Genomic DNA, 22,208 nt, shown 5'->3' on the forward strand with positions numbered 1-22,208 from the left:
GTTTTCTCTTCTTATATTAACACCTATACAGACAATTTGTCACAAACACTTCTTATCTTCTGGCTGTTGACAGGTATTTGTTGTAAAGCAAGAGTAATCTACTATCACCTCTGTCAGCAGCCATACAAGTCAGAATCCGCATATCTGAGTGCACAAAAGTGTGAACAAGTGTATGTCCGTACTCTGCAAGGCCATTAAAAAAGGTGTTGTTAGTTCACCCACTACTATAAATACTTCACAAACCACTTAGAGCTACAGACCATGGCACCTTGGCGCAATCTAAACATGGGCAACTTAAATTTTATATGAAATTCTAAGGATCTTGACCCAGTTCATGTTTTCTTCATTAGGGTGTGTACATTTTGGAAGGCAGAACAATTGTCTTCTGCTGTACCATAACACTAAATGGGGATATGCTGTCAAAAAAAAATATTTACCACATATTACAAACAACAATTCTGTTTTCAGGAAAAAAGGTCAGGATTTTTTTTTATGTAACTAACACTATGCATGTGAAGTTAGGCAAGACTTTCGCATAGTGTGGAATTTAAAAATATTAGAACGAAGATGAGTAGAGGTAGTAGTTATACAAGTGTTTAAAGCAGGCATGTCCAAATTCCGGCAAGAAGCATTGTCATAAAATCAATAATAAGTGGCCCGGTGGCACTTTTGCGGGGACCTGCGCGCCCCAGAGCGAGCCAAAGAAATGAAACTCATCTTAACGGGAACGCACACGAGCCAGCGCTCATGATCGATTGCGAGCGTGTCTCCTCCGTCCCTACCCAGTTCACGCGCACACAAGTGTCCGTTTGCAAGATAATCGGTGACACAGACACTTCCTCATTCAAATGTCCACACACCAAGGACTAAGGCGACGCTAAAATCAGAGACGCTGCAAGTGACGCCGCACAGGGAAAGGGGGGGAAAAAAAAAAAAAAAAAAAAAAAAACACGGACTACTGGTGAGAGTACACTGTACACACTACATGTCCGCGCCGCCCGCTCACAGTGATCACAAACAACAAAAAGACTATGGATTATTATTTTGTGATTATGAAGTAATTTGTTGCGTATGAAGTTAAAATAAAAAGGATAATATATATATATATTTATTATTCAATGTTTTACCAGGTAAGCCAATTGAGAACACTTTCTCATTTACAATGGCGACCTGGAAACAAGGTGTGTGAAGTGTCTTGCCCAAGGGCACAACGACATGTGACTGTGACAGAGCTGGGAGCTGCTGCCAACCCTCCGGTTACTAAACGACCCACTCTACTGCCTGAGCCACAGCCGCCACAAATTTAATTTGGATTAAAAATCTGACATGATGCCTGTTTACTGCAGTCACAATCACCAATATCACCCTTCTTATTAATACAACAATAACAATAATAAAACAAACATTATACATCTAATGAAAAAAATCATTCAACTTTCATAAAATTATTCATTTGTATTTAATTTATTATTATTTTAATCTAACATTTCTTGTAGTTCAATTGACAACAGATTTTCATTTGCAATATCAATTTATCTACAGACAGCAAAGGATATAGTTGTTAAGGATCGGACAGTACAGCCAAGTGCGTAGCGACAGACTTTATTGTGGAAGGGGATGATGGGAACAGCTGGCGCTGGAGCGGCGATCGGGCTGGAGAGGACAAACGATTCTGTGGGGTTTCAAATAGTCAAGCGAGTCAGTATCTCAGGGACTGATGAGCGAAGCAGCATCAAGGGACAGACTGACACTCGGGTCTGCGCTGGCGGCGCTGATATAGCGCTGTCCATGAACCCGTGGCAGGTGACGGTGATTCCACTGACAGGGGGGCGTGGTCCTGTCGCAGATGGCACCAACACGTGACAAGGGACGGCTCCCGCACCATGATGGACGCAGTCTGCTTCGCAGATGTGAGCTTAGGCAGAGGGATGAAATGCGTCATCTTGCTGAAACGGTCCACCACCGTGAGGACCACCGTGTTTCCCTCTGAGGGGGGGAGGCCCGTGACAAAGTTGATTGACAGGTGAGACCAGGGACGCTGGGGAACCGGCAAGGGTTGAAGCAGCCCGGCCGGAGGACGAGTAGACGTCTTGTAGCGGTTACAAATTGAGCAGGCTCTGACGTAATTGCTGGTGTCCACTTGCCAGGTGGGCCACCAGAAACGCTGTGCCACCACGTACCTCGTGCGTGCAGCGCCGGGATGACAGGCCAGGCGTGAGTCGTGCGCCCATTGTAGCACGGACGATCACAGGCCTTCAGGGACGAACAGGCGACCCTCCGGGCAGTTGCTGGGGCCGGGTTGATCGCGTGATGCGGCTTCCACTTGGCGTTCAATCTCCCACGTAAGAGCCGCCACCCAAACCGAACTTGGGAGGATAGTGGGAGGCGGACCCTGTCCCTCCTCCCCACCAGGAAACAAACGCGACAGGGCGTCCGCCTTCGCGTTACGGGAACCCGGTCTGTAGGGAAGAGAGAACTCAACCCGGTCAAAGAACAGAGCCCACCGTGCTTGTCTCGCGTTCAGTCTCTTGGCCAATCTCAGATACTCCAAGTTGCGGTGGTCGGTCCAGACAATGAACGGAGTGGTGGCGCCCTCCAGCCAATGCCGCCACTCCTCCAAGGCCAACTTGACGGCGAGGAGCTCCCGATTACTGATGTCATAGTTCCGTTCTGAGGCTGACAAACGGCGAGAAAAGAAGGCGCACGGGTGGAGACGATCGTCTTGGCGGCTACGTTGAGACAACACCGCCCCGACACCCACGTTCGAGGCGTCCACTTCGACCACGAACTGTCTGTCGGGATCGGGAACTCTTAGGATGGGAGCGGATGTGAACCTCCTCTTAAGCTCCTGAAATGCCTGTTCCGCCCGTTCTGTCCATTTGTCCGGGGAGGCGGGGCTGGTAAGGGCGGTGAGGGGCGCGGCCGCCGTGCTGTATCCACGGATAAAACGGCGATAAAAGTTCGCGAATCCTAAGTATTGTTGCAGCCGCTTGCGTTTCTCGGGAACAGGCCATGACGTGACCGCTTCCACCTTCCCAGGGTCCATTTCGATGGATCCCTCACGCACCACGTAGCCGAGTAATCTGACAGAGGAGGCATGGAACTCGCACTTCTCTGCCTTCACGTAGAGCGAATTCTCTAGGAGGCGTCGCAGCACCGCCCGAACATGCTTGATGTGCTCAGGGAGCAAGCGGGAGAAGATGAGGATGTCGTCCAAATAAATGAACACGAATTTGTCCAGCATGTCTCATAACATGTCGTTTATCAGGGACTGGAAAACCGCTGGGGCGTTGGTGAGCCCAAACGGAACCACCAAGTACTCGTAGTGTCCGCTCGGGGTGTTGAAAGCCGTCTTCCACTCGTCTCCCTCCCGGATGCGGATCAGGTGGTAGGCGTTGCGAAGATCCAGCTTTGTGAAGATGGTGGCACCCTGAAGGCTCTCAAAGGCGGAAGAAAGAAGTGGCAGAGGGTATCGGTTCTTTACAGCGATCTCGTTTATTCCTCGGTAGTCGATACACGGGCGGAGCGTGCCCTCCTTCTTCTTCACGAAGAAAAACCCCGCTCCCGCAGGTGAAGAGGACGGCCGTATGATACCGGCTGCCAAGGACTCCCGGATGTATTCCTCCATAGCCCGACGCTCAGGAGCGAACAGGGAGTAGACGCGTCCCTTGGGAGGGAAGGTCCCGGGCAACAGGTCGATGGCGCAATCGTAGGACCGGTGTGGAGGAAGAGAAGCGGCCCTAGCTTTACTAAAAACCTCGTGATAAAATGCTGGGACATTGGAGATGTCGGGACTGTACCTGGGCGGGGCTCTGCCGAGTGGGCTGGTGGCCGCCTTCAGGCACACTCGATGGCAGCGTTCGCTCCAAGGGTGCCCCAGTATGAGCTGCTGTCCTGGGAGGGAAAAAAGAAAAAACTGGATGGTCTCGTGGTGATTGCCGGAGAGCAGTAACTTAACTGGTTCCGTCACGAAAGCCACCTCGCCGATCAGACGGCCATCAATGGCACGCGAGGGAATGGACGGGCTCAGAGGGAGGAAGCCGACACCCCACTGACGCGCCAGGCTAATGTCCATGATGTTCCCCTCCGCGCTGGAATCCACCAAGGCCGCCACGTTCTGGTCGCCCGCCGCAAGCTGGACACGTGCCTGTAGCGTGAGCGTGCTGGGACTGGGAGAGCCGGTGCTGGTCGAGCTCACGCGGATCCCCCGACGCCGTGTGAGCTCCGGCATTTTAACGGGCACCCCGCCACCCGATGACCCCCTTCCCCACAGTAAAAACACAAGCCCAGTGAGAGGCGTCGACGGTGCTCCTCCGAGGGAACCCGAGCCCCTCCCAGATCCATGGGCTCGGCGGGTGGTGTGGTTGACGGGTCCCCAGCAGACGGAGGAATGTAACCACGCGGGTTCCGCGGGGACCTCCTCTCCCGATCGCGCCGCCGCGTCCGGATCCGCCGATCTACTCGGGCCGCCAAGTCCATCGCGCCCTTCAGGGTTCGCGGGCGATCGTAAGAAACCAGTTTGTCTTTCATATACTCAGCGAGACCGTTTAGGAATGTGCTAACGAGCGCCGGCGTGTTCCATCCGCTGCTGCCGGCCAACGTCTGGAACTTAAGGGCGTACTCCGCGACTGATCGGCTACCTTGACGCAGCGTCGCCAGTTCCTCGGCGGCGTCTTCGGCGGCAGATCCCAGGTCGAACAGGCAGAGCAATTCCTCCGCGAAGGCGTCGAAGGAATCGCAAGCTGGGGCCATCCTTTCATATTCGGCCAGACCCCACAGCCGCGCCTCGCCCGTGAGGTGGGTTAGGACGAACCCGACCTTGGCTGATTCTGACGCAAACGTGACGGGCTGGAGGCTGAACATTATGCGACAGTTGGTCACGAATGCCCTCACGTGCTTGGGATCGCCGTTGAACTTCTCGATGTTGCAGAGGCGGGGCTCCGGGACGTCCACGAGCCTCCTGGCCTCGGCAGACGGGCGGTGCGGGGGTGCCGTGACAGCCGGGGACGCAGCCACCGACAGTCTCTGGAGGGCTTGGGCCATCTCCTGCTGCTGTAGCTGTTGTTGCTGACCAACCTCGATCAGGTGCCGGATGTCGGCGGACAGGCTGCTGATGGCGGTCTCGGCTCGCTCCAGTCGGCTCAATGCCGTCTCGTCGTTCGCTGGCTGCATAGCGTTGGTCAGTCTGTACTGTTAAGGATCGGACAGTACAGCCAAGTGCGTAGCGACAGACTTTATTGTGGAAGGCGATGATGGGAACAGCTGGCGCTGGAGCGGCGATCGGGCTGGAGAGGACAAACGATTCTGCCGGGTTTCAAATAGTCAAGCGAGTCAGTATCTCAGGGACTGATGAGCGAAGCAGCATCAAGGGACAGACTGACACTCGGGTCTGCGCTGGCGGCGCTGATATAGCGCTGTCCATGAACCCGTGGCAGGTGACGGTGATTCCACTGACAGGGGGGCGTGGTCCTGTCGCAGATGGCACCAGCACGTGACAATAGTTACATATTTACAAGTCCATTTACAATGGTAATGGTTCGAGGAATCTCGGTGTGAATGGTCGGCCCCTATACATTTTCATCTAACCAAATCTGGCTCGCTTTGCAAAAAGTTTGGACACCCCTGGTTTTAAGAGTAACCCTCACAAGAGTTTACATAATAATTGTACCGTGTTTTTCGAAATATAAGTCGCACCGGCCATAAAATGCACAAAATAAGGGGAAAAAAACATATAAAAGTCGCACCGGAGTATAAGTCGCACTTCTGGGGGAAATGTATTTGACAAAATCCAACACCAAGAACAGACATGAACCAGCAACAGGCTAAACGATACGGTATGCTAACGTGACAAACACAAACGAGGAGCTGAGAACGGACCTGACGTAACATTCACAGTTATTCAAATAACTATTACATAAATAACACGTTCATCAAACCATCTGTGTCACTCCAAATCATTAAATCCATCGATCAAATTATTCGTCCTTTCTGTAAACAACGCCGTGTGTGCGGTGCGCCGCTGACATCGGGCTCGTCATCGTCAGTTGCAGTTAAAATTATTCTACAGGCCCATATTACGTTATATAAACTATATATCAAATAACAATAATATAAACAAGAATTTTATCAAACCATCTGTGTCACTCCAAATCATTAAACCCATCGGAATCTTCGTCTTCTGTGTCACTTGAAAAAAAAAAAAAAAAAAACACAGCTGTTGACTCCGGAACTACGTGCGCCGCTGACGTCAGACTAGATATATCAAATAAACGTAAAATAAACAACAATTTTATCAAACCATCCGTGTCACTCCAAATCATTAAATCTATCAGAATCTTCATCCTCTGTATCACTTAAAAAAAAAAAAAAAAAAAAAAAAGCTGTTGACTCTGGAACTACGTGCGCCGCTGACGTCAGACTCGTCATCAGTTGCGGCTCCAATTATTCCACAGAGCTACGTATATAACTACATTGTAGCGTTACCAAAGTACCAGGCAAGACGTGGGTTTGGTAACCGGCTCTTTATTTCGCAAAATGAGCTCAATGAGCCAACAATGACAATCGCCCCCCCCCCACCCCCATGCTTTGTCGATCCATCTAAATGACATCCAAGAATGTTGCACGGTTGCCGTGAAGCTGTCCATCATCCACTGCTCCCACAGGTTACGCAAGACTGCCTTAAAGCTCCTATTAACGGAGATATCAAGTGGCCGGAGTATTTTAGTTAAGCCTCCAGGGATGATGGCAGGTATGGAGTTGAGATTTTTTAATTTATCTTTTAACTGTGGCGTGATGTGCGCTCGCATGCTGTTCATCACAAGCAGAGCTTTGCGTGCTCTAAAGAAGCCTTCCGGACGCCTAGTGTAGCACTCATCCGGTTTAGTCTAATAATAACATGTGAAGTGAATCTACTTCACAATGACGATAATGACGGTGTGAATGTGTGTGGCAAAAAAAAAAATATGTGTTAGAAATTTCACATATAAGTCACTCCTGAGTCTAAGTCGCACCACCACCCAAACTATGAAAAAAGGTGTGGCTTATACTCCGAAAAATACGGTAATTGTAATTAAAATGATCATATATGAGATGCAAAGGTTATATCTTTGACCCAAATGTTAGGGTTTTCCAGGTTATCTTTATCGTAGGATTATGTTGGAATGTAGACTATAATGATTAACCAATCTTGTCTTGCTCTCACAACACAGTAAAATAAAGTGGTTGCTTCCTCTGCTTGATTGACCAGCTGCAGAGGAAGCAATCAAAGTTGTTCTGTTTCCCACAACATCATAAAACACCCCCTGCTCTGATCTTACCAGAGGCCGGGGGTTCACCAAACCTGTCAACTCTCAACCCCCACTCTGTTTCTCTTAATAAATATGCCCTTGCAGGGTGGAGAGTTCAGACCTCCATTCGATCATCGCTGCACACACAGCGACGAATGGACTCTCCACCTGCAGGTGCCAAAAAGGACTTGCTTGTCTCCCGTGTGGTTCTTGCAAAATAAGTTGGAGTGAGCAAATCTCTAACACCAAACCTAGAAAAAAAATCCATAAATTTTATATTTTTTTTATTTTATTTTTTTAAACACCACCTATCCTTTTTACTAAACCACTATACCTATCCTGAAAACACCCTGAACTGGCGCTAGCCAGTCCCAGGCCACATACAGAGACGAAGAACCAGACACACGCACATGCACACCATCACTGTCACTAAGCGGGAATCGATGCCACACTTCCCGCGCACAAGCTAGTTAATTTATCTTTGGAATGTACGAGTAGTTGTTGGAGTTTTGTGTGTGGTTTGACAGCTGTGTTGATGTGATGTTTTTTCATTGCCCGGTGTATTCGTTTAGGTGGCGGGCAGAAGCTCGCTAGAGGCTTTTGTTAGTGAAATGATTGATCTGGTTGAAGGGAAGATGTGGTATTTTAATATGACCTACATAGATTTTATATTAACACAGTTCTGATTGTTGGGAGCTGTTTTTTGGTCATCGTTTTATGAAAATCAATGTTTTGATTGTGAAACACAAAAGGCACTGCTGCAAAGGGGTCCTTGCTGCAGCATTTCTCCAACTCAGGAACTAGGAAGTAAATATTGCCTCGAGTTTATTGACAACAATGGACTTTGTTCGCACTTGGTAAGTTCTTATTTAATATAAATTCATATTGAAAATGGATAAGGATAGCCCCGAGGCTAAGAACGTGCAGTGTGAAAAGCCCTAAAATGTGATAGGATGTTAAGAGTCATCAGCAGTTTATATGCAGTCAATTTTGGCTTCAGAGATTACACATGACGAATTTACATTACAGAGAGTAGCTACAGTAACTCCTGGTTTTGCCTTACCGTCTTTCTCAGAGAGTAATCTAACATAAACGTCAGTCAAAGAACCCTAACCCAATGCTAATAATAGTTGTTTCACTTTCTTGTTGGGTGTTACACTAGCATGTTGTGGGTAGTGGAATACCATTAAACAAGTCCAAAGAGAGGATTATAGTGGTAGAGAACATTTATATTTGTAACACAACAACATTACCATTTATTATTAACAGTGTTCAGACAATCCAAACACACAAGGTAGGTGTTCCACAGAAGTGCTTGTATCCTCTTTGATACTGTATGTTCCCTGTGCTCTTGTCTTCGTCATTTTTCTCTCTGTTACATGTGCCTCTGCGTCTTCTACATTTGAAAGGTAAACAAAGTGGGATGGGGGTTAGATAGAGAGATAATGTGATGACTAACTTTATGTATTGTTGTAGCAATGCTCCAAAATGTATTGATTGTTTTTCTGTTTCCCCAGATGCTCAACCTTGGACGACACTACAGATATCTTCTAGGCCTAATCTAATCTAACCTATCCTGAGGGGTCTATCGTAATCTTGCAAAATCAAAGATTGAGCTGGACACCCCTGCACTGTAGTTACACATCACAAAATCAACATTCTGTTGATTCTTGTCTATTCCCGACTAGATCTGACCATGACTCATACATGCTGTGCCCATGTTACAGGATTAATATGCTGTGTCCATGTAACAGGATTAATACACATCTCTCACACCCATATTCATAGCTTTCTCCTTAAGAGAAAAACCAGAGCAAATTTCACGGCCAGTCCAGTAAAATAAAATACAGTAATCATGTGTCATATGTTTAAAGTAAAGTGCATCATCAAAGACTCCTACCATCCCAACCATAGACTGTTTACTCTTCTTCCTTCTAGAAAGCGATACCGGCGTCTTCGGGTAGACTGAGGAAAAGCTTTTTCTCCTCTGCCATCATCGCCCTGAACTCTGCAGCACAACACCCCTGTCATCCCCCTGAACTCTTATCATTCTGAACCCTGCAGCACAACAACCCCACCACAACAACACCTGTATTACCTGCATATACTGTCCATATCTGCATATAATTGCTGCATTCCTATCCTATATATTTATTCATCATTCTTACTCCGCTTGTACATATCTGTTCATATCTGGTTATACTGACACTATGTTGCATGTTTATAACCCTATATTTTTAATTAGCATTTTAGTACCGCCTGCAAATATTTGTTCTACTGCAGCTTATAGTAAATACTTAGCTAGTCATATCCGTGTCACGTGCTGGCGCCACCTGTGACAGGACCACGCCCCCCTGTCAGTGGAATCGCCGTCACCTGCCACGGGCTCATGGACAGCGCTATATCAGCGCCGCTAGCGCAGACCCGAGTGTCAGTCTGTCCCTTGATGCTGCTTCGCTCATCAGTCCCTGAGATACTGACTCGCTTGACAATTTGGAATCCCGCAGGATTGTTTGTCCACCCCAGCCAGATCGCCGCTCCAGCGCCAGCTTTTCCCATCATCCCCTTCCACAATAAAGTCTGTCGCTACTCACTTGGCTGTACTGTCCGATCCCTTACAATCCGTACTCGTCCCTCATGTATATTATCCCGCATAGTATAACTCACCTCACATTTACCTGATTGCACTGTACCTACTGCTCAGTATTACTTTTTACTCTGCACTTTACTGCTTTTTACACTTCTGGTTGGATGTCGAAGTTATTTTTGCTGTACTGTACTTGTGTACATTGACAATAAATTTGAATCCAATCTAATCTAATCTAATCTAATTTGGTACGAACCTTTTGCGGTCTTTGTCATTTTTTCCTTCCTCTTACGGGCAGCCTCTGTAATTTCCGTGTGTTTGCAAATTGCACATAGCATTCTTTGTGGTAACCTGCATTAGCTAGCACCTCTGGAATCGGGCTGTTAACTGTTAAATTGAATGTTTTAACAGCAAATTGTGCTATTGCACTCTCTGGGATATCTAAATTAGCCCACTGCAATGTACAATTAATAAATTTGACCCAACTTGTCTCTGAAAATGGAATTATTTTAGTGGGCTCTACATGAATGCCACACATGCATGCAGCACCCCATCTTCATTTTTTCCCACAGTAAATACCGAAATAAATAAATAAATAAATAAATAAATAAATAAATAAATAAATAAATAAATAAATAAATACACCACCTAGTAACGTTACAAGCACTAATGTTATTATCACGTTAACGTTAGCCATCCAGGTTAATTGCAAGCAAGTTCGGTAACGTCAGTGTGGCTGAATACAGTTTGCGAAATACAAGAGGAAATATGCCAGGGTTCAACTATTTTAGTAAAATTTAATGAAAACACTACACAAGTTGGATCATAGTCTTGAAAGTTTTATTAGAATTGTATTTACTGTCTTCCGATGCAATGCAGACAGCATGCAGTTCCATCTTGTTTACATTTTTGGGGGGGGTCCTTAATCCCCGTATGCGAATTGTCATTGGTTTATCAGCTAGAGGTGTCTAACGATATACATGAGAAAACATTTCATTAAGATGTAAGATTGTGAAAAAGGATGACCAAAATTTAGCTCCCAACGAATTGTTTTTGACTTAATATGATAACTAGATATTACACACAAAGAATTGTGTACTCCCTCGATGCAGATCAATCAAGTTCACTTAAATCGCGTTCGGCCCGCCGTCTAGTTCTGTTATCCCTCGGATGTATAGTGTGAGTACGATGTCTGCTTGTTGCTCAGTCTTTTGTTTTTTCTTTTTTTTTCTTTTCCCTTTTTGTCCTCCTTGTTTTTTTACTTGTTTTCCTTTGTTTATGGCCCATCTTGGATACTGGTAGATTGTGAGTACCTGTTGAATGTGTTTTTCCCCTTACTGGCTGTCTTTTTCTTTGGTTATGATAGTGGCCTGTTCGTATAATGTTCCGACTACTGATAATTTGTGCGCTGTGGGATGTTCTGATGTCTAGAATAGGTACTGGTCTGAGTCGGTTTTCTTTTAACTGAGATATTGATGCTGCTGGTGTCTCTGTGGTGGATGTTCATGACCAGGAAAGATATGGTCGGGTTTATTTCCTCTTCGTGTGTGTTGCCAGTGTTGTCCATGGTGTTCAGATGGTTTGTGAGTTCTTGCATGTGTCCAGTTTTTATTATTTTTTATTTTTTTATTATCTTTTCCAGAGTGTGAGTTCACAGAGAGTGGGTGCTGTGCGGACGGCTTTAATTTCCAGTTCCTCAATGAAAAAACTGCTCATTATTGCGGATAGTGGGTATCCTATTGCGAACCCTTCTGTCTGTCTGTATATTGTGTTTTTAAACTGAAAATAGGTGGCTTTGGCAACGAAATTTAGTAATGTGTTGATGTCACTGACTGTCAGGTTTGTGCGTCTCTTGAGGGTCCGGTCTTCCTTGAGGCATTCTTGTACAATGAAACTACATCATGAGAAATTAGGATTTTGTCTCTGTACCGTTATATTGTTGTGTTCTTGTGCCAGTTGTTTTGAATACTTGCTGTGGCGTTCTGTTGTGCCGAGGAGGGTTTTGAGTATTTCAACTAGTGCTTTGGATGAATTGTAAGTGAAAGATTCGATGCTGTCAACTATTGGGGCGTAGTGGGATGTCTTTTTTATGTATTTTTGGAGTGCCATATATCCGGGGTTGATGTTAGCGGTGGGTATGAGGTGGTCGTATTTTTCGTGTCATTTTATTGCTTTCTATTGTGGGGTTTCACGAGTGTTTTTAATCTTCTTTTCTTTTCTTCTGTTGGGTCTTTTTTCAGTATTTGGTACGTCTCCGTCATTCAACATATGCTCCACCTGTTTTTTGTAGGTTTCCGTTATAACTATGGTTCTGCCTATGTCTGCCGGTAGGATGGTGATTGTGTCCCGTCTTAGTGCGTTGACTGCCTTTTCTTCTTCTTTTGTGATGTTGCTGTGTGGAAGTTTGGATTATTTGATGATGCCTGTGACTGTATTCTGGAGTTCTGCTTTCTGTCCCTGGTCTTTATTACATGCTAGTTCTGTGGCGAGTATGTATTCTTCTTTGGGTATTTCTTTGGGTGTAACAGCGAAGTTTAGACATTTTGTTAGCACTGTGGTCTTCGTGTTCTTTTACTTCCTCCTCTATATCCTCTCCCCCGTGTACTGGTTTTTAAATCTGTCCATTTCCTCTTTTATTTGCGCATTGATTTTGTCATTTTTATTCGCTCTCTGACGAGCCCTTTTTTTGTCAGGTCTGCCAAGCCGGCCAGCTGATAAATGACATGTCAGCAGCACGTCGGATGACGCATCTGAGGAAGACTGGAGACATAATCGAAACTGTCAGCAGGTAACATCTAAAAATGTTCACTTGTCTAAACAAAAGAACTGCCTTATACAACACACAGAAACATGATGAATCTTATCGAAATATAAATAGTGTATGATTGACCACTCAAATTTGTACACCTCTGCATAACACTGTAGCCAAATCTAAAATGTCCCATGGGTTACTAACTCCCCACTGGGATCGCTAATCCAGTACGTTGACAATAAACATACAGTTGCATGTACACTTTTCATGCAAAGGATTAGGTACTAAACTTTGCTTTGCATGGTATTAGAGTAATTACCTCTCCATCCATCCATCCATCCATCCATCCATCCATCCATCCATCCATCCATCCATCCATCCATCCATCCATCCATCATCTGAACCGCTTATCGTCAGAAGCGTCCGGGGTGCACTGAAGCCTATCCCAGCTGACTTTAGGCAGCAGACAGAGGACACTCTGAACTGGTTGCAAGCAGGGCACACATAGACAAACAGCCATTCGCACGCACACACTAATTTTACAATTTTGAGTGGTCAATCATACACTCTTAAACTTCTGTCACCCATGCACATTGCACAAGGATGTGGCGGTAATTGAGATCGAATTTAAATTCATTCATACAGTAGCTGCATTTAGCTTAGCTATTATTAGCCAACTAAATGTCATGTCCAAATGAAGTCAACAACCATGCTATGTTCACTTACGCTCATCATACATCTACTTTGGGCTCGTTTTTCCTATTTTTTCATTTTTGCGTCCCTGACAACTTTGACAGCCTTTTTGTACTGAAAATTACATTGACAATGTCTATAAAAGCACGACATTTTGTGTCCAATCAAATCACTGGGATGTGGTAACCATGGTTGCAATGTAAACAAAACAGCAGCCGACTTGATCGGGAGAAAAAGATGAGGCCGCCAGGAAGACATCCACACAGATTTTTGCAAATATATGTAGCATATACCGTATTTTTCGGCCTATAAGTCGCGTTTTTTTTCATAGTTTGGGTGGGGGGGCGACTCAGGAGCGACTTATATGTGAAATTATTCACACATTTTTACTTGATCATTAACACATTACTTACTATAAACCGGATTCGGTTGAAGTTGGGAAATGGTGTAAAATGTAAATAAAAACAAAATCCATCCATCCATCCATCCATCCATCCATCCATCCATCCATCCATCCATCCATCCATCCATCCATCCATCCATCTTCTTCCGCTTATCCGGGGTGGGGTCGCGGGGGCAGCAGCTTCAGGAGGGACTCCCAGACTTCCCTCTCCCCAGCCACTTCATCCAGCTCATCCCGGGGGATCCCAAGGCATTCCCAAGCCAGCTGAGAGACATAGTCCTCCAGCACGTCCTGGGTCGTCCCCGGGGTCTCCTACCGGTAGGACATGCCTGGAACACCTCCCCAGGGAGGCATCCAGGAGGCATCCTGATGAGATGCCTGAGCCACCTCATCTGGCTCCTCTCGACGTGGAGGAGTAGCGACTCTACTCCGAGTCTCTCCCGGATGACCGAGCTTCTCACCCTATCTCTAAGGGAGAGCCCGGACATCCTACGGAGAAAACTCATTTCGGCCGCTTGTATCCGGGATCTCGTTCTTTCGGTCATGACCCATAGCTCGTGACCATAGGTGAGGGTAGGAGCGTAAATCGACCGGTAAATCGAGAGCTTTGCCTTTTGGCTCAGCTCTCTCTTTACCACGACGGACCGGTACAGAGTCCGCATTACTGCCGACGTTGCACCGATCCGCCTGTCGATCTCATGCTCCATCCTCCCCTCACTCGTGAACAAGACCCCAAGATACTTAAATTCCTCCACTTGGGGCAGGATCTCATCCCCGATCCAGAGAGGGCATTCCACCCTTTTCCGATCGAGGACCATGGACTCGGATTTGGAGGTGTTGACCCTCATCCCGACCGGTTCACACTCGGCTGCGAACCGCTCCAGTGAGAGCTGGAGATCACGGCCTGAAGAAGCCAACAGCACCACGTCGTCTGCAAAAAGCAGAGACGCAATGCTGAGGTCCCCAAACCGGACGCCCTCAACGCCTCGGCTGCACCTAGAAATTCTGTCCATAAAAATTATGAACACAATCGGTGACAACCCTCACTGGGAACGAATCCGACTTACCGCCGGAAATGCGGACCAAACTCTGGTATCGGTGATACAGGGACCGAACCGCCCTTATCAGTTGGCTCGGCACCCCGTACTCCCGAAGCACCCTCCACAGAACCTCCCGAGGGACACGGTCGAACGCCTTCTCCAAGTCCACAAAACACGTGGACTGGTTGGGCGAACTCCCATGCACCCTCAAGGATCCTGCTGAGGGTGTAGAGCTGGTTCACTGTTCCACGGCCAGGACGAAAGCCGAGGTTCGACCTCCTGACGGACCCTCCTCTCTAGCACCCCTGAATAGACCTTACCAGGGAGGCTGAGGAGTGTGATTCCCCTGTAATTGTAACACACCCTTCGGTCCCCCTTCTTAAAGAGGGGAACCACCACCCCAGTCTGCCAATCCAGAGGTACTGTCCCCGATGTCCACACAATGTTGTAGAGGCGTGTCAGCCATGACAGCCCCACAACATCCAGAGCCCTTAAGAACTCCAGGCGGATCTCATCCACCCCTGGGGCCTTGCCACCGAGGAGTTTTTTAACTACCTCAGTGACTCCGACCCCAGAGATCGCAGAGTCCGCCTCAGAGTCCCCAGGCCCTGCTTCCACAATGGAAGGCGTGTAGGTGGAATTGAGAAGGTCTTCGAAGTATTCTCCCCACCGACTCACGACGTCCCGAGTCGAGGTCAGCAGCATGCCATCCCCACTGTAAACAGAGTTGACGTTGCAATGCTTCCCCCTCCTGAGACGCCGGATGGTGGACCAGAATTTCCTCGAAGACGTCCGGAAGTCATTTTCCATGGCCTCCCAAAGTCCTCCCACGCCCGGAACAAAATACAATGATTTGAAAATCCTTGTCAACCTATATTCAATTGAACACACTACAAGAGTGATCCAGGTCACATGCTTGGAGCAAACACACATATGTTGAGCTCTTGTTTTGTGAAATAAAGAGCCCGTTACCAAACCCACGTCTTATCTGGTACTTTGGTAACGCTACAAGATAGTTATATACATAGATCTGTGGAATAATTGGAGCCACAACTGACTGCGAGGCTGACGTCAGCGGCGCACATAGGTCCGGAGTCAACAGCTGTTTTGTTTGTTTTTTTTGTGTTTTTTTTATTGACACAGAGGAATAGTCCGATGGATTTAATGATTTGGAGTGACACAGATGGTGCGTTAAAATTGTTGTTTATATTACATTAATTTGATATAACTAGTCTGATGTCAGCTGCGCACGTAGTTCCGGCGTTAACAGCTGTGTGTTTTTTTTGTTTTTTTTAAGTGACACAAGACGAAGAGTCCGATGGATTTGGAGTGACACGGACGGTTCGATGAAATTGTTGTTCATATTACATTAATTTGATATATCTAGTCTGACGTCAGCGGCGCACCTCGTTCCGGAGTCAACAGCTGTGTGACACAAGACAAAGATTCCGATGGATTTAATGATTTGGAGTGACACGGCCCCTCCGTGAGTCGTCACCTTATCGTGGTGGAGGGGTTTGCGTGCCCCTATGATCCTAGGAGCCATGTTGTCGGGGGCTTCATGCCCCTGGTAGGGTCACCCATGGCAAACGGGTCCTAGGTGAGGGGCCAGACAAAGCACAGCTCACAGAAGCCCCTTATGATGATTAAAATAAATGGACTTCGTTTTCCCTCGCCCGGACGCGGGTCACCGGGGCCTCCCTCTGGAGCCAGGCCTGGAGCCTTCGCCCATGGGGCCCGGCCGGGCACAGCCCGAAAAGGAAACGTGAGTCCCCCTTCCCATGGGCTCACCACCTGTGGGAAGGGCCAAATGTGAGCTGGGCGGCGACCAAAGGCAGAGACCTTGGCGCTCTGATCCCCGGCTGCAGAAGCTGGCTCTTGGGACATGGAATGTCACCTCTCTGGCTGGAAAGGAGCCCGAGCTGGTGTGCGAGGCACAAAAATTCCGACTAGATATAGTCAGACTAGCCTCCACGCACAGTTTGGGTTCCGGTACAAGCCCTCTCGAGAGGGGCTGGACTCTTCCACTCTGGAGTTGCCCACGGTGAGAGGCGTCGAGCAGGTGTGGGTATACTTATTGCCACCCGGCTGGGCGCCTGCACATTGGGGTTCACCCCGGTGAACAAGAAGGTAGCCTCCCTCCGCCTTCGGGTGGGGGAAACGGGTCCTGACTGTTGTTTGTGTCTATGCACCAAACGGCAGCTCAGAGTACCCACCCTTCTTGGGGTCCCTGGAGGAAGTGCTGGAGAGCGCTCCTTCTGGGGACTCCGTTATTCTACTGGGTGACTTCAATGCTCACGTGGGCAATGACAGTGAGACCTGGAAGGGCGTGATTGGGAGGAACGGCCCCCCTGATCTAAACCCGAGCGGTGTTCTATTATTGGGCTTCTGTGCTCGACACGGATTTTCAATAATGAACACCATGTTCAAACATAAGGGTGTCCATGTGTGCACTTGGCCCCAGGACACCCTAGGCCGCAGTTTGCTGATCGACTTTGTAATCGTGTCATCGGATTTGCGGCCGCATGTTTTGGACACTCGGGTGAAGAGAGGGGCGGAGCTGTCAACTGATCACCACCTGGTGGTGGGTTGGCTCCGATGGTGGGGTAAGATGCCGGTCCGACCTGGCAGACCCAAACGCTCTGTGAGGGTCTGCTGGGAACGTCTGGCAGAATCTCCTGTCAGGAAGAGCTTGAACTCCCACCTCCGGCAGAGCTTTTCCCACGTCCCGGGGGAGGAGAGGGACATTGAGTCTGAGTGGACCATGTTCCGCGCCTCCATTGTTGAGGCGGCCGACCGGAGCTGTGGCCGTAAGGTCGTTGGTGCCTGTCGTGGCGGCAATCCCCGAATCCGCTGGTGGACACGGCATGTCAAGCTGAAGAAGGAGTCCTATCGGGCCGTTTTGGCCTGCGGGACTCCGGAGGCAGCTGACAGGTACCGGATGGCCAAGCGGAACGCGGCTTCGGCGGTTGGTGAGGCAAAAACCCGGGTTTGGGAGGAGTTTGGCGAGGCCATGGAGAATGACTTCCAGACGGCTTCGAGGAAATTCTGGTCCACCATCCGGCATCTCAGGAGGGGGAAGCAGTGCAACGTCGACACTGTTTACAGTGGGGATGGCGTACTACTGATCTCGACTCGGGACGTCGTGAGTCGGTGGGGAGAATACTTCGAAGACCTCCTCAATTCCATGTACACGCCTTCCATTGTGGAAGCAGGGTCTGGAGACTCTGAGGCGGACTCTCCAATCTCTGGGGTCGAAGTCACTGAAGTAGTTAAAAAACTCCTCAATGGCAAGGCCCCGGGGGTGGATGAGATCCGCCCGGAGTTCTTAAAGGATCTGGATGTTGTGGGGCTGTCATGGCTGACACGCCTCTACAACATTGTGTGGACATCGGGGACGGTGCCTCTGGATTGGCAGACTGGGATGGTGGTTCCCCTCTTTAAGAAGGGGGACCGGAGGGTGTGTTCCAATTACAGGGGAATCACACTCCTCAGCCTCCCTGGTAAGGTCTATTCAGGGGTGTTGGAGAGGAGGGTCCGTCGGGAGGTCGAACCTCGGATTCAGGAGGAGCAGTGTGGCTTTCGTCCTGGCCGTGGAACAGTGAGTGGACCAGCTCTACACCCTCGGCAGGATCCTTGAGGATGCATGGGAGTTCACCCAACCAGTCCACATGTGTTTTGTGGACTTGGAGAAGACGTTCGACCGTGTCCCTCGGGAGGTTCTGTGGAGGGTGCTTCGGGAGTACGGGGTGCCGAGCCAACTGATAAGGGCGGTCCGGTCCCTGTATTGCCGATGACAGAGTTTGGGCCGCACTTCCGGCAGTACGTCGGATTCGTTCCCAGTGAGGGTTGGACTCCGTCAAGGCTGCCTTTTGTCACCGATTCCGTTCATATTTTTTATGGACAGAATTTCTAGGCGCAGCCGAGGCATTGAGGGGGTTCGGTTTGGGGACCTCAGCATCGCCAAACTCAGCGTCTCTGCTGTGTGAGGTGCCCTCGTGCTTCAAGAGCTCCACCATCGTTCCAGTGGCCAAGAAGCCCGCCATCACAGGTATGAATGACTATAGACCTGTTGCACTGACATCTGTGGTCATGAAATCTTTCGAGAGGTTAGTACTGAACCACCTGAAGGATGTCACGGGCCCCCTGCTGGACCCCCTCCAGTTTGCCTACCGGGCAAACAGGTCGGTAGATGATGCGGTCAACATGGGACTGCACTACATCCTGCAACACCTGGACACCCCAGGAAAGTACGCCAGGATCCTGTTTGTGGACTTCAGCTCGGCGTTCAACACCATCGCTCCTGACATCCTCCAACAGAAGCTCATCCAGCTTGCGGTGCCTGCCTCCACCTGTCAGTGGATCACCAGCTTCCTGACCAACAGGAGACAGCGTGTGAGGCTGGGGAGCATCACATCTGACACCCTGACCACCAACACTGGAGCCCCTCAGGGATGCGTCCTCTCCCCACTGCTCTTCTCCCTCTACACCAACGATTTCTCCGCAAGTGACTCTTCCGTGAAGCTCCTGAAGTATGCAGACGACACCACTCTCATCGGACTGATCCAGAACGGTGATGAGACTGCGTACAGACAGGAGGTGGAGCGGCTGGTCCACTGGTGCAGCCAAAACCACCTGGACCTGAACCCGCTCAAGACCGTGGAGATGACAGTGGACTTCAGGCGAGGCCCTTCACCACTTTCACCCCTCACTATCCGCAGTAATACTATTCTCTCCACAGACACCTTCAAGTTCCTGGGAACCACAATCTCTCGGGACCTGAAATGGACCGGCCACATAGACTCTGTCCGGAAGAAGGCCCAGCAGAGGCTGTACTTCCTGAGACAGCTCAAGAAGTTCAACCTGCCACGGGAGCTGCTGAAGACCTTCTACACTGCCATCATCCAGTCTGTCCTCTGCACCTCCATCACTGTCTGGTTTGGATCGGCCTCCAAACAAGACAAGCACAGACTGCAACGGACAATAAGGACTGCAGAAAAGATAATTGGAATCAACCTCCCATCTATCCAAGACTTGTACCTGTCCAGGACCAGGAAACGTGCAAGTAACATCTCAACAGACCCTTCGCACCCAGGTTGCAGCCTGTTTGAACTACTCCCCTCCGGACACCGTTATAGAGCTCTGTACACTAAAACCAGCAGACACAGAGACAGCTTCTTCCCCCAGGCTGTCGCTCTGATGAACTCACACCACTCTTAGAGTCTCAGAGTCATTACTGTGCAATAACATCCCGCTTGCCACACCTTTTTTGTCTACACTGTTTGTACTATGTGTCCTCTCTGCATCCATTGCAGCCTGGTCATCCTAGAAGAGGGACCCTCCCATCTGTGGTCTCTTCTCAAGGTTTCTCATTTCCCCTAGCTGGAGTTTTGAGTTTTTCCTTGCCTTCTTGGGAGTTTAAGATCAGGGGGTGTTTGAGAATATCTTTCGTTCTTCACATGTCCTGAGTGTTGTTGTTAGTCACCTAAATGTTGAACAGAGGCTGTGATTTACCGAAGTCAAATTCCTTGTTTGGCACGCTCAAACATGGCGAATAAAAAACTCTTGAATCTTGAATCTTGAATCTTGAATCTTTTGCAGATGATGTGGTGCTGTTGGCTTCTTCAGGCCGTGATCTCCAGCTCTCACTGGAGCGGTTCGCAGCCGAGTGTGAAGCGTTCGGAATGAGGGTCAGCACCTCCAAATCCGAGTCCATGGTCCTCAGTCGGAAAAGGGTGGAATGCCCTCTCCGGATCGGGGATGAGATCCTGCCCCAAGTGGAGGAGTTCAAGTATCTTGGGGTCTTGTTCACGAGTGAGGGGAGGATGGAGCATGGGATCGACAGGCGGATCGGTGCAGCATTGGCAGTAATGCGGACTCTGTACCGGTCCATCGTGGTAAAGAGAGAGCTGAGCCAAAAGGCAAAGCTCTCAATTTACCCCTCGATCTACGCTCCTACCCTCACCTGTGGTCACGAGCTATGGGTCGTGACCGAAAGATCCCGGATACAAGCGGCCGAAATGAGTTTTCTCCGCAGGATGTCTGGGCTCTCCCTTAGAGATAGGGTGAGAAGCTCGGTCATCCGGGAGAGACTCGGAGTAGAGTCGCTACTCCTCCACGTTGAGAGGAGCCAGCTGAGGTGGCTCGGGCATCTCATCAGGATGCCTCCTGGACGCCTCCCTGGGGAGGTGTTCCGGGCATGTCCCACCGGTAGGAGACCCCGGGGACGACCCAGGACGCGCTGGAGAGACTAAGTCTCTCAGCTGGCCTGGGAACACCTTGGGATCTCCCAAGATGAGCTGGATGAAGTGGCTGGGGAGAGGAAAGTCTGGGAGTCCCTCCTAAAGCTACTGCCCCCGCGATGGATGGATGGATGGATGGATGGATGGATGGATGGATGGATGGATGGATGGATGGATGGATGGATGGATGGATGGATGGATGGATGGATGGATGGATGGATGGATGGATGGATGGATGGATGGATGGATGGATGGATGGATGGATGGATGGATGGATGGATGGATGGATGGATGGATGGATGGAATTAGGATTTTTGGAACAAAAGCGAATTGATCACTCGATTTATTTCACCAAATAGCATTTTATATCTTTTGTCTCATTTTCCTCTTTTTGCTATATTTTTGAGTTTTCAATCGAGAGAACTTCGAGACTGAATAGTTTTTGCTCTATTGAGATTGGTGAGTGGAATTATTGTTTGTTCGAACAATTGAGACTTGTAATTATTTTTCTTACTTATTCATTTAATTTCTACTTTATAATCATTTAATTTCGATTAATGATTATTTTGATCTTTTAAGCTCTAAATCTCTTTTGTCTATCATAGTCATACTGTAAAACGTTCAGTTCTTTTAAAGTGAAGACAGCTTTAATCCTTAACATCAGGAATTGTCAGATCCGGTTAGAAATATTTATCTTAAGCTCAGCTACGTGCCGGTGTGCGCTTGTGTAAATTGACAAATTTCCGCGGTTTTAACAAAGACAGCTAAATATATCCAAGATTTAACAAAAGCCCGAATCCAGAAGAGGGCCACCAGTAGGGTGCGGTCATTCTGACGCCGTGTCTTTACCTTAGTTACCCTACACGAGCGTCACTTGACTTTAGAGTGATTGGCGTCCTAAAAAGATTAGATTGATTCCTTCAGAATTAATTTAATAAAGGTGGTTAGCAACTCGGACGAGTCTCTTCATCCCCGGCTTATTTCAACTCTTGTCTCCCCATGAGAGCTGCGTTAGGGCAGTGGGGACAAAGGAGAGTTTAACCCTTTAAACGGAGAGCCGGTCGCTTGCATTTGATAAATCCAGGATTTGACAATCTGGACAAATTCATACCAAATTTGTCAGACCCCTGTGCACCTTTGAGAAAGCTGCTTGAAGGAGATGTGGCACTGTGAGAAAAAACTGCAATATAGTTTTGACCAACTAA

At 48.4% G+C, this 22,208-nt stretch overlaps 1 protein-coding gene across 36 annotated transcripts in view; it reads right to left on the reverse strand.

Moving 5' to 3' along the window:
• The window catches only part of bcas3 (BCAS3 microtubule associated cell migration factor), a 287,913-nt gene that overhangs the window by 215,358 nt on the left and 50,347 nt on the right, over positions 1–22,208 (reverse strand). For 2 of the 36 annotated variants that reach the window (XM_049725739.2, XM_049725740.1), the window contains one exon: positions 3,801–3,894. The exons of the other annotated variants lie outside the window; for them this stretch is intronic. In XM_049725739.2, the coding sequence (XP_049581696.1) occupies positions 3,801–3,894 (94 nt within the window). The remainder of the gene's footprint in view (positions 1–3,800; positions 3,895–22,208) is intronic. 36 annotated transcript variants of the gene reach the window in all.

Source organism: Syngnathus scovelli, chromosome 7 (assembly GCF_024217435.2).
Source record: "Syngnathus scovelli strain Florida chromosome 7, RoL_Ssco_1.2, whole genome shotgun sequence".
Lineage (NCBI taxonomy): Eukaryota > Metazoa > Chordata > Actinopteri > Syngnathiformes > Syngnathidae > Syngnathus > Syngnathus scovelli.